We start from the raw sequence: 17,084 nt of genomic DNA on the forward strand, positions 1-17,084 counted from the left end.
GATTTTACCTATTTAAGGGGAAATGAAAGGGGTTAAATGCTTAAAACTGTCTGGACTTCCTATAAAGATGGGACATTTTTGCTCTTCTGTCTGCTGCTAAGCAGAACCAAACACCTCCCAGGCAGCACACTTCAACAATACATAATAGATAGGCTTCCTCTGTCACATGTGCCTTCACCTACACCATAGCTGAATTATTCAACCTGGTGGCAGAAAGACAGCTGGACCGGCTGCAGGCCAGGAGCTGCACTCACATGATAAGAAGATTAGTTTTGTTCTATCAGATGGACAGTTAGGTCTTGTCAATCCTCAGTATTTACACCGGGTTCTAACGCGTGTTTCCCTTTAGGAGGTAGACTGTTTAGGACATCCACTGCTGATTTTGACGTACACCTAAAACCACACTTACCTGTTTCTCTTTATTCCTTTTATTAATCACTATTGTGAGAAAAATAAAATTGTAAAATAGAACATTTTACAAGCACTTTAGGGGTTTCTGTGTCACACCTTCTGTTACAATTTGTTGTAATCTTACCAGTTCAATCTCTTTTTAAAATCATGTGTCTTTCGTTGTTTGCTTTGGAAACAAATTATATGTGTGGTGGATCATTTTTACATGACTGCAAAATATTTCAGTGTGATAATATGTTGTCACAACCCTCATCCATTACTCAGAGATCATAAACTACTGGTTTGGTTATTTAGGTTTGAATACAACCTTCATTAGGTATCGAAGCATAATGGAATGACAAATGAAATGAAACACACTATTATTTACCACTACCATAACTCTCTTACCTTTGCTGTATTATTCTATATATTTGTAGCTTGCTAACTTACGTTTTGCAATCAGCGAGTTAAACAATAACTGACCCATAACAGTTGGAACGTTACACCATTATTAACATCTTTATCAGAAACTTGTGGTACACGTACACATTTATTCAGATTATTTGTGATAGTTCATGTACCTGCCAACAGGAAGCAGCCAATCACCTCTGCGAACTCACACTGCCAAGCCAAACACATTACGTCAGTGTGAATCACATAAATAAGAACGTGTGTGTAACAATTACGGTTAACCACAGAGGGCGGAGCGGATGTCGTTTCTAACTTTGACTCCACTCACCTGCGGTGTCCCCTATACAATAATCAAGCGCACCAGTAAATTTGAACGCTTTGCATCCATTATCCAATCGGCGTCTCTCTAGTACTACTTTGCTCGGGAACTGTCCAATCAGCGTCGCCCTCCTCTTTGTTGTTGGTGCTGGCATGAAAATATTATTGTTGCTGTTGAAGGGTACGGAGTCTCAGCGTTGGGACACCGATAGGAAGGCTGGTAGGGAGGTCTGAGTCTGAAGGTTCAGGTCGAAGTGAAAATTTGGTTTCATTAAAAGCAATTACATTCTGTGTGGGAATTTGCTATGTCGGTGAATATGGAGGAACTTAGGCATCAAGTAATGATCAACCAGTTTGTTTTGACGGCAGGCTGCGCCGCGGATCAGGCGAAGCAGCTCCTACAAGCGGCCCACTGGCAGTTTGAGGTGAGTCTGGACGCTGGGCTGGATTTATTTGGTCTGCACTTAATGCCCTTGTCCATGTCACCTATTATTTAATCCTGAACTGTATACGAACAGATGACATATTTAAATGCATTCCTTCTAATGACCGTCTCCCTATGTTTTCTGCTCAGCCTTGCGACCATGCGCTCGTGAAGCTAGCATTGGCTAAGCTAGCTGTACTGAGTACGTGGTACTCGACTCAATGGCCGTTTTTGTTTACATTCTCGACAGGAATCCACTGTGTCATTGCTATGCTAATTGTGTGTTAGCCTAGCCTCTGGATTGACATTCGAGCCTTTATAAAACATTAAATGTGCCCCATGAAAGTTATTGTTTTACAATTTGGTGTCTATAGCGTCATCTTAAACCATTCATGCCATCTTGTCAGCTCAGACCCCTTTGATAACATGTTGTCACAACACCCTCATCCATTTCTCAGAGATTATAAACTACCGGTTTGGTTTGTTTTTTTTCAGCACAAATCTCAACGTTAAACGTGCCCAGGATGATAAATGAGACCATCCCTGCTGAACTGGTTAAACAATTCCTTATTTGGATTTCCTGTATGACCATGAACTTCTCTCATATATTTAGTCAGATGAAAAGTCTTAATAATAATGTGTGAACCGCTGGTTAGTTTTAGGAGACAAATAGAGAAGTAGTCTGACACTGATCCCAGTCAGATATATATATATATATAGACTGATGCATTATACTTTAAACTGTTCTCATATACATCCCTTTCTGAGCTATAAACAGTCAGTTAATCGATTCTCTGAGGCCAGTATCTACAATCTGTTTTATTTATTGTAAACTGAATGTCATTGGGGATTTGTACAGTTGGACAGACTAAATAAGACCTTGACAAGGAAACTGTAATGCTCCCGCAATGACTAATATATCAGTAAACAGTAATGTTAGTCAGTTTTGTTGGCCATTTTGGTTTCAAATTGACTAAGTTTCTCAAGTTGCAGCATGTAAAATGGATGGATTGGATACTTGTCTTTGTCACACAGAATACTACCTTTTCAATTGGATTTAGACAAAACAAGCTATCTGGACTGTGCACCAAAGTGATCAGATGGTTGATCGACATAAAGGCTATCCTGGACATTTTGGGGATTTTGGTCAAAGTTTTGACAACAAGCAACGTTTATAGACCTCACTCTAAGAGAAGCAGGAAGGACGCTGTTTCTTGTTAGTTTCATAAACTAGACTGTAAACTAAATCATTGCAGGCAGGTGTATTGATAATGGCAATAATTGGTAGTTGCAACCGCTGTTTTTGCTGGAATACCTGAAAGTTTCACTTTCCTGAAATAGCGGAAAGGAAATGTCACTTCCATATACTAGTTAAGCAAACATCAAAGGCAGTTAGCCTTTAAAACTACAAAGGCAAAAAACGTTAAAGGCAATTATGTGACGTCATTGATGATGTCATATGTTTTGAAAGTATAAAAATAGTCATAATATAAATGATATCATATTTATTGGTATTATAATTATAATATTAGTATTGTAATAATAGTTCTACTGTAATTATTTCTATAATAATAATAATAATTATAATTTTACTGTAAATGCTGGCGCATTCAAGTTACAACATGACTTTGTAAGAAGCCCTCTGGCTGAAAGACACCTGAAGGATCTTTGAGAGTAAGCCCCCAAATGGTTCTCCTCAGACCACGCCTCAGTCTGGCCCGTAATGACCAATCTGTTGCGGCTGTGTGGTCATTGCGTGTGGGGGAGGGGGTGCTTGGTTTACCTCACAGCACTGGACACACACCTGAAGCAATTAGTCAATTAATCAATAACTCAAGTCAAATAGCACTTTTCAAAAAACATTTATTTCAAGTTTCAAATCAAAAAATGTCAAATCTTCACAGCTTCCAGCCTCTCAGAGAATTTGAATCTGCTTTTCTCTCTGAAGAAAACTGAAACTTGAGAATATGGTTGGTAACAGACTTTGTTATGTAGAGACCATTGTTCTATCACTGCCATGAGTCATTTATGTTACCTGGACAGCACAACACTGCTGAACCCAAAAAGACAACAAGGGAAAAAAAAAGTCAGACTGATTAAACTTGATAATTAGAACTCAGCCCCAAACTGAATATACAATTAAAAGGTGCCCTGAGATTGCTCATTGTTTGCTTTCAGTGTTACACACGTCAAATGCCTTTAAATATCTGTATTAAGAATAATCAATATTAAATAATATCGTGATAATACTTGTGGCCTTATCAGCCAGCCATAATAGTTGCAACCTGTATGAAAACAGACATCACCTCTAAATCCTGACCTTCTACTGGGGGAGTTATTCTGTGCCCTGGCCTTACTTCTGATCTCTCCTGTGTCAGAGGTAATATTTTTAACCACAGAATCATAGTTTTTTTTTTCTTTGGTAATTTAACACCAATATGTGTAAATGTGAAAGAAGAAACACCCTCTTTCCAAACACAAGTTCACCAATATCTATTCTCACCCACCCACACAACCAACTAAAATACAAAATGGCTTTAGACTGAGAAAAGAAACAGAAAAGCTTAAGTCATCAAACATGGAAACTAAAATCATCATGTTGCCTTTACCTTATCCTTTCACTTCATTATTACTAGAAGCAATATTTTTCTGTCTTGTGACTAATGCCTGTGGTAAAAAGTCTTCCTGTGCACTAACTGCAGCAGAAATTGGACCATCAGTTCTGAAGCTAAATATGTGGCCTTTGCAATTATACAAAAGAGAGAAGATCTTCACACAACCCCAACCAAAGTTTGGTGATTTTACTTGATGATTTGGTGATTTTTAATCCAAGATGACTAAATACATTTTGCAACTTGACTAATCAGTTATTCAGCTAATTGTTTCATCTCTAATATGCATGTAACTGAGATTAGAAGACTAGGTGGTACTTTGTTGTTGTTGTTTTTTTTAATTTAAAAACTTGTTTTGTCTTCTCTCTGTCAGTAGACTCAGTGTAAAAACATAGTGAACAGCCTATTGTTTCTGTCAGTGTAACTCCAATGGTCTCATTTTATATAATGCTCACGTTCAGACTCTGCGCTAAGGCCAGAGTCATTGTCAGAGGTCAGTCAGTGCAGGGCCTTAATGCATTCAAACGTCTTAAGAAAATTCATATATATCAAGTATCTGGCTTTTTAAAATCTGCCTTGTATTTGAACCGTTTTAAACGATGAGCAGAGCAGACAAAGATTATTTATTGGTTGTTTTCTGTGACTGGTTTGGTTGTCAGGTCCCCACCACTCTGAATTAGCTGGTGTAAGGCACAAATTGTTATAGATGTAGACTTTACAGATCAGCAACCCTTACATATACAGTTAAGATAATGGATTCTGTTGACCTCTGCTTGAATGAAGCAAAAAGTAATTAGCCCTTATGTGTTTTTCTAAATTTCCAGAAATGATACCATAACAACTTAAGAGCATATAAAAACTAGATTGAAAGATATTAAAAGCATTATAATAGCACAAACTCAGCTGCCCAAATGCAGCAAACTGAAAAGGGTTAGCTGCTGCCTAGCAGTCTGGATCAATATGTGTGGAACATGAAAGGCCTTCTCAATTGGATGTTGTACAAAATGTCCTCTAAACATATTGGTAGTTGTTTAAGTTGTTTGTTGTATTTCAAATTTTAATTTAAAATTTTTTGCACCCTGCCTGTAATCATATTTTCAGTGCGTAGCAGCAGCATACTCAGTAAAAGTCAGGTTAGTCAGTAGAGCATTTCATAAACAAGAATACCTGGTCCTGTAATCTTAGCACCATTGTAATGTCTTCTCTGTTTTGTTTTGTAACTTCTGGAGACACAAATGATGTCTCTCCAGTGATGGAAGTTTAAGAGAAATATTATATTGGGAGTTTGCTGGGTTACTCTGTATTCTCTCTTACATGTTCATGTTTACAGTTGCAGAAAATGTGACTTGGCAGTGTGATCTTAATGAGTGATGCTCTCCAGAACTGTTCGTGAAAAATAAGCTGGGAGGTAACAAAGAACAGCAAGGACTCAGTGGCTCTTTACACAATAGCAGCAGAGCACTTTCACGCTTTGAAATGTGTGTCACGTTGTACAGCAGACATTCCTGCACTGCCGCTGCTGTTGTCAAACAACCAGATTGTGTGGGAGGAGGACGAGGGGGAGGGAAACCACTACATTCACTAAAGTGTTGGCAAGAAAGGGGCTTTCAGTGAAAGGAAATGGAGGCTACGCTGAGCAGTAAAACAAGCTCACACTCCTGTTAAAACATGCAGTGGCTGATTTTGTGCCTCTCATGTTTTGCTATTATGTCTGTAAGTCACAGGGCCAATCATGTAATTTTCTTTAAAAACATTCACTACTCCAAACCATAAGGATCTTATCTGCTTCCCAAGTTGCAGTTGCCAATATTTTCTTTGACTAAAAAGCTTGTCAGTCAAATCAGTTGTGGCTGTTCAATACAACCATTCAGCTATAAGTTTTTTTTTTATTTATTTTTTTCCTGGATATACTATCTGGCAGTCAGAAAACCCACCAAAAGGACTTTTGACCACATTAACTTGAACATTGAACATGAGATATAAAAAATGGGAGGTTATTTTTTTTGTTTTTGCTTTTTTGCTGCTGTTTTATGGTTAATAGCTTGGTGGATCAGTGGTAGAGCATTGGGTTGGGATGCAGTAGGTTTAAATCCCACCACTGCCCAGCCACCAAGGGCCCACCTTGGTGCCAGTCCTGAGTATCCGACGTTAAAATTCATGCCAAATCAACTTGCAACCTGAAGGGACAAGCCAAAAGCTGGTAATGACCTTACCAATTGAGCTACAGTTGACCTTTGACCTAATGTTAGCATGCTAACATGCTTAACTAGGATGCTGAACATAGTAAATGTACCTGGTTATCTTTACCTTGTTGTTTTTATTTTTATTTTTATTTTTATTTTTATTTTTTTTGCCAAAGCAGTGCAAAATGGTGTGGAAATGAGGTTGGAACTTGTTCAATTTTTTTCTAAAATGCAACGTTATTTAAATGAGTTTTAAAGTGCTGGTGTTATGGAAAACAAGTGTTGACGTAGATCGAGGTGATGCAATATTGATTAGATTGCATTCCAGTAATGCAAAAATTGTTAAAAGTCAAAAAATGTATAACTTGCCTTTTAACTTAAGTGTATGGAAGCAATTATCTTTAGTTTCTGGGCTGTTTGACAGACAAAACAAGACATTTGATGATGTCACCTGGCTCTGGGGGAAATTACAACGGGCTTTTTACAACTTTTGTCTGGCATTTTGTTGACCAGACGATTACAAGAGGTTTCTACATGAAGAATGGCGTCCCTCTCACTCTTTCCCGTTACTAACATGGGTCACACTATAGTCAGATTCACAGGAATGCTTTTTCCCCTTGGGAGGAAAAGCAGCTCCCTGATCTGTTTAGGCTGGTTTTGATACCACTCTGTTGTTTCTGATTCTCAGAGGTTCTCATGAAGTGTGTTTATGTTCATGTTTGCCTTGGCTGTGCTCACAACAAAGAAGGAACAAGAAGCCACCTCATTTCCTTGTTTGCACAGGAAGGCAGCCATGAAACCTGTTGTTTTTATTTTCTTACATCTCTGCCCAGGTCAGCTTCTCGACCTCCAGCAGGAGACCCTGTGTGGTAGAGCTTCAACTAGTGATTGTTTTCATTAATAATTACTTTGCAGATTGTGTTTTTTTTTTTTTTTTTTTACCCAATTAATCAATTACTGGGTGAAGTAATTGATTAATTGCCTTAGGTTTTCAGGAGATCTTCATATGTCAAATGCAGTTTAGGGCTGTAACCAACTTTTCCTCATTTAACTATGTTATGCTATGTAATAGTCGTTTTCCCGATTTTAATTATCTCTTTGGTCTACAAAATGCCTTTAACTAAGAAATGTCCACAACATTCTGAAGCTAACGGTGACATCTTCAATGTGTCCAAACAATCCAAAATATATATATATAAAACTAAATATCTTTGCACATTAGTCTGTTGGAGCAGTAAAAAAACAAAAAAGATTATTATGTTTTCACTTGTGCATTAACAAATTGTAAAAGGGCATTTAGAAAAACAATTCATAATTTTATTTAGTCAGTACAAAATTATCATTAGTGGCAGCCCCAGACTAAGCAACCCATTATTTCACCTTCACTTTCTTGTACATGAGGTTGTAAAATATTTTAACTTTCATTATCATAACCTATTAAGTGTCTGTTTTGTTTTTACACAGAAACTTTCTTTACACTCACTGTATCAGTTAATCGGTAGCCACAATGGAAAATCCTCTTTATGGTTGAGAAACCCCTTTTTTTTTTTTTTTAGATCACGGCATGGAGATAATAGTTTTAACCCCGAGCTCATGTGACCAGACTACTGTGACCAGACTAGGATGGTTGTGTGGTGGGGAGGCGGGGGGGACGGGGGGGGACAGTTCTTCACTTCTTCATTACTGCATTTTGTTGGGATTCATCTTAAATAACAGCAAACTCTCTCTCTTTCTCACTGCAGACAGCCTTAAGCTCCTTTTTCCAGGAGGCAAACATCCCCAGTCACCACCACCAGATGGTAAGGATATTTGGTTCCACCTAAACAGAAGAAATGTTAGACTTAAAGCAAGTGTGACCATAAGAGACCCTCTTGTAGTTGATGTGTGGGTGTGATGGATGCACCCACTGACCCGCTGAACTGAACTGGAGTGTTTCAGACACACATCTCAGCTGCACTCCCAGCAGGCTCAGCGAATCCTGCTAATTGGCTCATTGGTCCGTGACTGTAATAGCAGTTTTCGTCACTGACCTAGAGCAATGATATAAACAGTGGGGCCATCTGATGTTGTGCTCATGCTGCTCCCATATTATAGTCAAGAATGTAGCTATCAGCTGGTCTAGCAGTTCACTTGCAGTCATTGGCACCTGGACCTAAGTGACAGTGGCACTACTTCAGGGAAACCTGGCTGAAAAATACCAGAATTTTCATTTAAAGTGTTATAGTGGAAGGAAATGGCTCTTCACATTCACTTCATTAAAAGCACATCACAGGGTGTGTCTGGATGTGATCATAGATTAGAACAGTCTCTCTTTTGTAAAGAAGGATGGGTGTGTGTGTGTGCGCACAGTCATAACAACTGCACCCCTGTAACACACTAATTAGCAGCTTATGCAGAGGATTCACTTGACAGCACTCAGTTTGAATGAATGAAACGATGATTTGGAAGCAGTGTAGACTTGTGTCAGCATGTTCATAGAGATGTCTGTGTTCTTGGCCCAGTACTTACCCAATCCTGTTTCTTAACAGTCGTGGTTGAATCCTTTCCCACTACACCACACTACACCCTGGGATTTGTCCGATTCCGGTCATGCAGGAACAGCGTGCCAACATCTGCAGCAGCTGTGTTTTGCTTTCAGTCTGAATTGTTCCTTTTTTCCCCTCCTTCCTTTCTCCCTCCCACTGCCCCTATTCTGAGCCTGTGCCTTTTTGTTACTCTGGAAGGAGCATGGTGTAGCTTCAGGCGGTAAGGAAGTTTGTGAGAGGCAGTGTGGCCCAAGTTTGTTATTGTTTTAGGTGCAGTGCAATGACATCACTTAACCCAAGCCTCTAAAGAACACAGAGTTGCACAGCGCTGACAGGGTGGAGCAACTAGACATGCAGGGAACATCAAGTGCAAAATAGTGACTTCCATTTGAAGCATAGACTCCCTTCTCCAACTCCTACAATGCTCAAGCTGAGCCAACATGGCTTTTATGATGAGCCCTTAATAAAAGATTAACACTCTCTCTTGACAGGCTTTTTGTTAATTTAAAACTCACATTTAAAATTCACAGAAAGGTCATAAAAGACATGCTTCTTGTTAAAACTGAGCCTAACAAATGGAACAAGGATTAATTGAGTTACTGGGATCAGACTTGGTCAAGACAGGGCTTGTTTGTGACTTTAAATGTAGGCACCAAGTTGCATCATCAGTTAAAAAATAAATAAATAAATAAATAAATAAAGGGAACAGTAATGTGAAGACAAAACTTAGTCACACAGCAGCACTTAAATATCAGCCAATCAATAATCGATTATCAATATACAGGATATTCGTCGACAACCATTTACATAAGGGACTAATAATGGAATTACCTTTTTTTTCAAACCAAAACGCAAAACCTTTCTTTGCAAACTTGATGTTGTCTTTACCATATAGCCCATTTTGGACCAAAAAATATTTAAATATATCTTTTTGGCCATTATAAACCAATTTTGCTCTTTTGTAACATTTTAAAGACCAAACCATTGTTCCCCCTAAAACACTTGAAATAAAAAATGTCTGGTAAAACAAAACAAAAAAAACATAACTGACAAAAACAGTTTGGAAAAACTTTGGGCCCTTGGGTTTAAACACTAAAGCACCTCTGCTATTGCTTCCATGACTCACACATAGTTGTGTATGCAGTAAATGATGGGTAATTTCTATTAAGACCTAGTTGCATTGTACTGTGATGCAGGCATCACACATCCCATTTGGAGGCCTGGTATTGGGTGAGTCAGTGCTGTAGGGAGGGTGATGTGGTTGGATATGATTATAGACCTGATTTTACGACTCTGGGGAGTCAATTGTGCCATAAGAAGTTTAGTCTTCTACGTTTGACTTTTTTATGAGCCATAAATGAACATTTTGGACCATTTAAGAACCAATTCCTACAACTTTTTTTGTAAACTCAAGACAATGGAATTTAAAGTCATCAGTATGACAGGTTCTGAGGTTTGTTATTCGTTGGACGTCATGTGTAGTAAGGATACTGCTGAACACTGTATGGGAGTTGGTGTTGTGTGGCAGACAGTCATAAGTGGTTTATTGTTTAGAACAAACTCACACAGATCAAGCTGAACATTGGTGCTTTTTTTTCCAGACCACTACTAAAAAGGTCCTTTGAGTAAAACTCTTTTTTTGCTGTGTGAGAGCTTAGTAAGCAACATAAGATAAGAAGCAGCTGTTCACAGCAGCAGAACTGCGAGAACAGATGGTTAGTATGGATAAGTAATTTAAATGCTGTACATATTTTTTTTAAATATAGTCCTGAATGCTATGATTTTACATGCTGTAAACAATAACAATAATGATAAGTGTCTTAAGACAAAAATAGTTGCAACTGAAGTGAGAAAACAAGGAAATGTGCAACAACAAAGTGCATCTCATGATGCAACCGCAGAAGATTAACAGATGTGTATTTGGAAGTGACTATTTCGCAGCTTGCTCTAAATATACATCAATCCTCCTGCGACCTCCTGCTGCACAGCTGAGAGTCCCCTTCTCTATTTCTGGCTGCGACCTGATCTGTGTGTTTGTGTGTGTGTATGCCCCTGTGCTTTAGCTGCCAGCAGAGCACCACTTTTCAAATTACACTTTAATTGATGTTCTCACTGTAGTCATTTGGCATTTAGGGAAGCCAGTGGAAGCTGGAGAAAATATTTCCAAGTGGGGCAGTGCCATATCCGGCCACTTTGCACTAACTATTATTACTTCTATATATGTATTGTAAAATAAATGCTCATTACTAATGTGATTGAAATATCTGCTGCCAAAAGTGAAGACATTCCTTTTTTAAACCCATGCACAAGATCTATAAATCTTAACCAAATCTGAAAGTACAAGGATTCCTGACCCCTCCATCCGTGCATCTGACTCAAGGATGTGTTTTGAAAAAGATGGTTAGATGGATGTCTCCCTCTCAGATGTCTTCTACTCTATTCATGAACGTCCTGCCTTCATATGTGTGGTTTTGAATATGACCCCACAACCCTCTGGTCCCATGGACACTAAAGTTGCCATTCCATCATCAGCAGCTATCTGCAACATTCTCACAACTCTCTTGACTTTCTGCCAGGGAAAATGTAAATGGGAATCCAGAATAGGTTAAAACACCTCACAAATATGGCCAATGATGAACTAATAATGAATTATTGACTTTCTGTTCATTTCTGTTTCCCTCTTACAGATGTGTGCTCCCAGAAACACTCCTGCCACACCACCGAACTTCCCTGATGCCATAACCATGTTCTCCAAACTGCGAGCGTCTGATTGCAGCACCAGTGCCGGCAGTGGCCCATCCCAGGTGTCCATGGCCTGTTCTCCACCGGGCACTTCCTCCACATCCGGTTTTAGCTCCTTCTGGGCTTCCTCACCACCTAGTCACCAGCCGGCCTGGCTGCCTCCATCATCGCCCACCAGCCACCACATGCACCATCACTACCATCAACTCCACATGCAACAGACTCCCATGTGGCCGCCAGTCTCTCAGCCCAGCAGCTCCCAGCAGCCCCCCGTTGTATCAGCGCTCCACGGTCAGAGATGAGACTGTGCGGTGGGCTGCGGGAGCAGGGAGGCCTGGGCGCTGGTACACCTGTAGCCAAATGAATCTGTTGTGGGGGTGGGTGGGTGGGGGGGTCATGTTTGGTATGAGAGGAAGAGCCTGTTTGCAAAAAGACAAAGATACTGCAATTTTCTGTGTTCTTGTTTTTCTAAACTGAAGATGAGCAGACACTCCTCTCTGTCTTATATCGTCATCCAAGCCGAGGAAGAACCTGGACATCACTGACAACACTGAGAAAATCAAAGCTGGACTCTCTCAACCCAAAAACACCTTTTTGGGGGAATAATGCAGAAACATTTTACATTGTTAATGCAATTAATCCCAAGACCCATCAGAGCACTTCCTGAGGATAAGGAGCCATGTGATCTGTTGGTGGTTTTTCTTTTTCTTTTTCTTTTTTTTTTTTTGGTATGTTTTCTTTTACAGAGTGCAGAAATAATCTGGCAGGAAGTCGGCAATAACCAGCAGATATAAACAAAGTAACTGGAGCTCAAATGAAATGGAGGAAATGGCTTCAGGAAATATTTCCACACATATGTTTTTTGTGGGATATGTACAGTGTGGATAGGATTATAGATGTATATTGACCATGCAGCCATAAAGTTGAGTTTCATTTACAGCCATAAAAATGTTTCACACGGTGAAACTCAACTCTGGCTTCATCACATGAGCTTGTATCAGAGAGGCAAGGTGTCCTGTGCAGACACTATTGTTATGTTAGTACTTGTTCCAGTTTGTGCCTCTCAGGTCTTAGCATCACATTTGAATTACAGACCTAAATATTTTCTGTAAAACTATAAATCAAATTCAGATGCTGCTTAGATATAATACTTAAACATTTACAAAAGTAATCAGACCTGACGCATTAACAAAATCAAAAATCACTGACAGTATTCAGTGAATCCACAAAGTATTCCCAGAGCTTTTTTACATGTTATGTTACAGACTTATTCCAAAATGGATCAAATTCATTATTTTTCTCACAATTCTACAAACAATACCCCATAATGACAATGTTAAAGAATTTTTTTTTGAAAACTGCTAATTTATAAAAAAAAAAAAAAAAATTACATGTACATAAGTGTTCATGGCCTTTGCCATGACACTCAAAATTGAGCTCTGGTGGATCCTGTTTCCACTGATCAGCCTTCAGATGTTTGTGCAATTCTGCAGCATCGAAGGTCCCAATAAGCACAGTGGGCTCCATCATCCGTAAATGGAAGAAGTTTGGAACCACCAGGACTCTTCCTACAGCTGGCTGGCCAAACTGTGCGATTGAGAGAGAAGGGTGTTAGTAGGGAACGTGAGTAAGAACCCGATGGTCACTCTGAAAGAGCTCCAGCATTTCTCAGCAAAGAGAGGAGAACCTTCCAGAAGAACAACAATCTGTGCAGCACTGATCAGGCCTGTATGGCAGTGTGGCCAGACAGAAACCTAAAAGAACTTTTTGGCCTGATTGCCAAACGTCATGTGTAGAGGAAACCAGGCTTCGCTCAACACCTGGTCAACACCATCCCTACAGTGAAGCATGGTGGTGGCAGCATCATGCTGTGGGGATGTTTTTCAGCATCAGGAACTTGGAGAATAGTCAGGATCAAGGGAAAGATGAATGCAGCAATGTACAGAGACATCCTTGATGAAAACCTGTTCCAGAGCGCTCTGGACCTCAGACTGGGGCGACAGTTCATCTTTCAACAGGACACTAACCCTAAGCACACAGCCAAGATAACAAAGGAGTGGCTACAGGACGACTCTGTGAATGTCCCTGAGTGGCTCAGCCAGAGCTGTTGTCCCAAGCTTGTAGCATCATAGTCAAAAACACTTGAGCCTGTAATTGGTGCTTCAACAAAGTATTAAGCAAAGGCTGTGAATACTTATGTACATGTGATCTATTTATTTATTTATTTATTTATTAGTATTTTTTTTAAAACATTTGCAAAGGTTTCAAACAAACTTTCACATTTTCATAAGGGGGTATTTTAAAATTTTAGAAAATAATGAATTTAATTAATTGTGGAATTAGCCTGTAACATTATATGAGGGTAAAGTTAAGCGCGGTGAAAATTTCTGGATGCACTGTGAGTGGAGGTATTATAGAATAATAATAAAAATGTAACTAAATCATCAAAATTGACAACCTTTCCTATTTTTGATAGTTCATAATATATTAATGCTTTTTCAATCCACTTCATTGAGTCTGTAAATTGTAAATTGTCATAATTTTTACAGGAGAAAAAGCAAGATGCTTCTTACAGCTCACACGGTCCTAATTCATTTTGATTAGCGTCACGTCTCACTTAGGCTAAAGATCTTTTCCCTTAACAAGATTAAATAGTTTTCTTGCCCAGATGTTTTATTAATATGCATATAGCTGCTCAGTCTTTACTTTCACTTGGTTTTAAAAAGTGATCTGATCCCAAATGGACAGTGCTGACAAGTTCAGTTGACTAAGATGGATTGTTGATTGTCTGATCACTCCAACAACGTGCAGAGGTGGCCGTGCAGAAGTTTTTACCCACTTAGAACTGTTATCTCTTATTCATTAAACTCCATTATGCATATGTGAGATTTATGGAATTATGTGTGTATTCATATACATTGCATAATTTTTAAATATTTTCTAATTAACATAGTAGTCTTTTTGGCACTCTGGAAATCTTTAAGAACTTCTGGGTATTTTAAACATCAGCAGTTTTTTGTTGTGGTTTTTACAGTTGCTGAGCTCTGTAATTCAAATGTGACACATGAGAAGCATGAACTTGGAATATGGTTGGGAAAACCGAAAAATGGCAGAGCTTGCAATAACTACATTGTTTGACTCAGATTTGCCATGTTTTTTTTTTAATGTAGATTTTTTTGTTTTCAGTCATTTCACAGAGACTTTCAAAAAAGAGACTTAAACAATGTCATGTTGGCTCATTCTCATTGGGGAATCTGCTGCAGATTCACCAGAAATGGAATTTTTATTGCTGGTTCGGTGACTCCGGACCAAAAGCTCATGAATTTATTTCCTGTTTAGTTTCATAATGAGAGGCAGCCAAACCTCAGCCAAAGGATTTCAGTTACACTGATGATGACACACAAAATGAACTTGCAATAAAAACAATGCACATTTCAGTCTGATTTGAGAATATCTTGACCTAGATGATTGAGGAGCTGCCAGTACTTCCGCCATGTTTGTGTCTGTAGAGGGTTTAAAGGCTGACTCAGTGATTTTCCACACAACCTTTCAGATGCTCAACCACTCCTACCTCTGTCTGTCTGAATGGGAGAGGCCCCAGAAGTGCGCTGAATGTATTCTCTGCTGCAGACACAGACAGGATCAGAGGGTTTAGATAAGTAGAAACTGAACTAAAGACTAATGAGGATTCACACCAGAGCTGGATGGATGGTGAAATCGACTTCTGAAGATCTGGTGTGATTTGAGTCCTAAATGATTGTTTAAATCCATGACAACCTCAACAACTCTTTTATGAACCCTAATTCCATTTGTCACAACATCTAAAAAGAAAAAAAATCAACCATAGATTAGTATTAACTTTATATTGTAAAATAACACGTTCACCTCATGATCACGTGAAAGAGGAACAATTTGTTACGTCATCAGGTTATAAGTGTGATGCAAGAAAAACGCAAAAATCCTTTTTGTTTTTTTTTTTAAAGGTATTGTTCTTCATAGCTTCACACAGACAATCAAATATTTCCTGTGGTTCTGTATAATTTTCAGTGGTTTATTTGTCCCTTTTTCTTTTTAATTCAGAAGATGCCAGCAAAAAAAATGTTAGTTTTCCTTTATGAAATTCTTAATGAATACTGTTTTAATCCAAATATTAGTTTTTCAAATCTCAGAAATAATGCGAAATCCGCCCTGAATCTGCGAGTTATATCTCTGGGGTTGTTTGGGAATTTCTCACGCTCTTTTTTGAGTTGTGTGAATTTCTTATTTTAGTGTCACTTCCTTGATCTCAAAGAACAACACAGATCATTGACATTCTCTGATGACCAAAAGCTCTTTAAAACATTTTTAATAAGCAAAGTTTTACACCACGTTAAATGTAAAATAGCATCAATGTACAAGACCACTGATATGGTCCTGTTCTAAATCTGTCCATTTTTGAAACCAGATCCCAAAATGCCTGAGCTCTGACTGTGTTTTGTGACCTAAGGGTGGATTTTTCCCTAAATCAAACACCGCAGCAGTTAGTGAACAAGTTGAGGCAAATGTGGCATCTGTAAAATCCTCTTAACTGCTCTCTGGTTTGTTGTTGGTGATGGGATTTGTTGTCAACTGTAACCACGACCTCTCGACTGTATATACTGCGTAAACTGCAGGTGTGGAGGTTTTCAGCCAACACGGGAGTCATTGTACAAGGTTCCTGCAGGGTAATTACTGGTTTATTAGCTCTGTTATGGAAATCTGTGGAGGAAATCGGTGGAGGTGATTGTGATATTTTATGGAGACTTGACAACATGTCATCTCTACTTTGGTATTTCTAACAAGGTTTTTTGACAGTATGTGTCCCAATCAGTCTGAAGGTTTACAAACTGGGTGATGATTTTTTTAAGACCTCCCATTCAGGGTTTATTTTTTTCTCATATCACTTGGACGACGGTATTTTTTTCCTCATGGACTCACTATTTTAATTCATGACTCTTTTACAGAGATTTCTCTCAAGTTTTTTGTTTATTTCCTCTGTTGAAATTTGTATTTATATGTTTAATAAAACAAAGTATGATCTGCTACTTTCTGTGAGTTCACCTCTCACTGCTGACGTTGTTTCCTTACATTTGTTTTGGTTTTTTTATATTGTATGATCTAAAGCATGGCTGAGAAAGCACAAAATGTTGTGGTTTCCTGAACTGAAGTTAATCTTGTTTGCATTAGTGAGACTGAAGTTTAGGGAAGGATGTGGTCAGAGTGTCAAACTGAGCTGGTGTTTGCGTTTCTCATCAGTTGATGTGTGGTAGACTTGAGTGTCCCAACATAACATGACTGCTTCAAAAGGAAGTCTGTTGATAATGACAAAACCTAAAAAGTGAATTAATGAGCTCTTTCTGAAACAGGTTTAGCACAAACCCAAGTCTGATTTCAACCCAAGATGCAAAAATAGTGACTAGTGATAGTCACTAAAAATATCTGAAGATTGAAATGAATATTT

At 38.7% G+C, this 17,084-nt stretch overlaps 1 protein-coding gene across 3 annotated transcripts; it reads left to right on the forward strand.

Moving 5' to 3' along the window:
• Positions 1-1,275: 1,275 nt before the first annotated feature.
• On the forward strand, positions 1,276-16,668 carry ubald2 (UBA-like domain containing 2). Of its 3 annotated transcripts, XM_067478185.1 has the most exons (4): positions 1,279-1,544; positions 2,039-2,125; positions 8,081-8,137; positions 11,551-16,668. In XM_067478185.1, exons 2-4 carry the CDS (start codon positions 2,075-2,077, stop codon positions 11,905-11,907), a joined length of 465 nt encoding a protein of 154 aa, XP_067334286.1. In that variant the 5' UTR covers positions 1,279-1,544; positions 2,039-2,074; the 3' UTR covers positions 11,908-16,668. The 3 variants fall into 3 exon arrangements, with proteins under 3 accessions (XP_067334285.1, XP_067334284.1, XP_067334286.1); XM_067478183.1 differs by lacking the exon at positions 2,039-2,125 and having other exon boundaries at positions 1,278-1,544; XM_067478184.1 differs by lacking the exons at positions 2,039-2,125; positions 8,081-8,137 and having other exon boundaries at positions 1,276-1,544.
• The last annotated feature ends 416 nt before the right edge of the window (positions 16,669-17,084 follow it).

Source organism: Channa argus, chromosome 15 (genome assembly GCF_033026475.1).
Source record: "Channa argus isolate prfri chromosome 15, Channa argus male v1.0, whole genome shotgun sequence".
In the NCBI taxonomy this organism is placed as follows: domain Eukaryota; kingdom Metazoa; phylum Chordata; class Actinopteri; order Anabantiformes; family Channidae; genus Channa; species Channa argus.

Coding starts and splice junctions, on each gene's coding strand:
- ubald2 (XM_067478183.1), top strand. CDS start 1,425: ATGTCGGTGAATATGGAGGAACTTAGGCATCAAGTAATGATCAACCAG. Junction 1,545..8,080: donor CGGCCCACTGGCAGTTTGAG/GTGAGTCTGGAC, acceptor TTCTCACTGCAG/ACAGCCTTAAGCTCCTTTTT. Junction 8,138..11,550: donor CCAGTCACCACCACCAGATG/GTAAGGATATTT, acceptor TCCCTCTTACAG/ATGTGTGCTCCCAGAAACAC.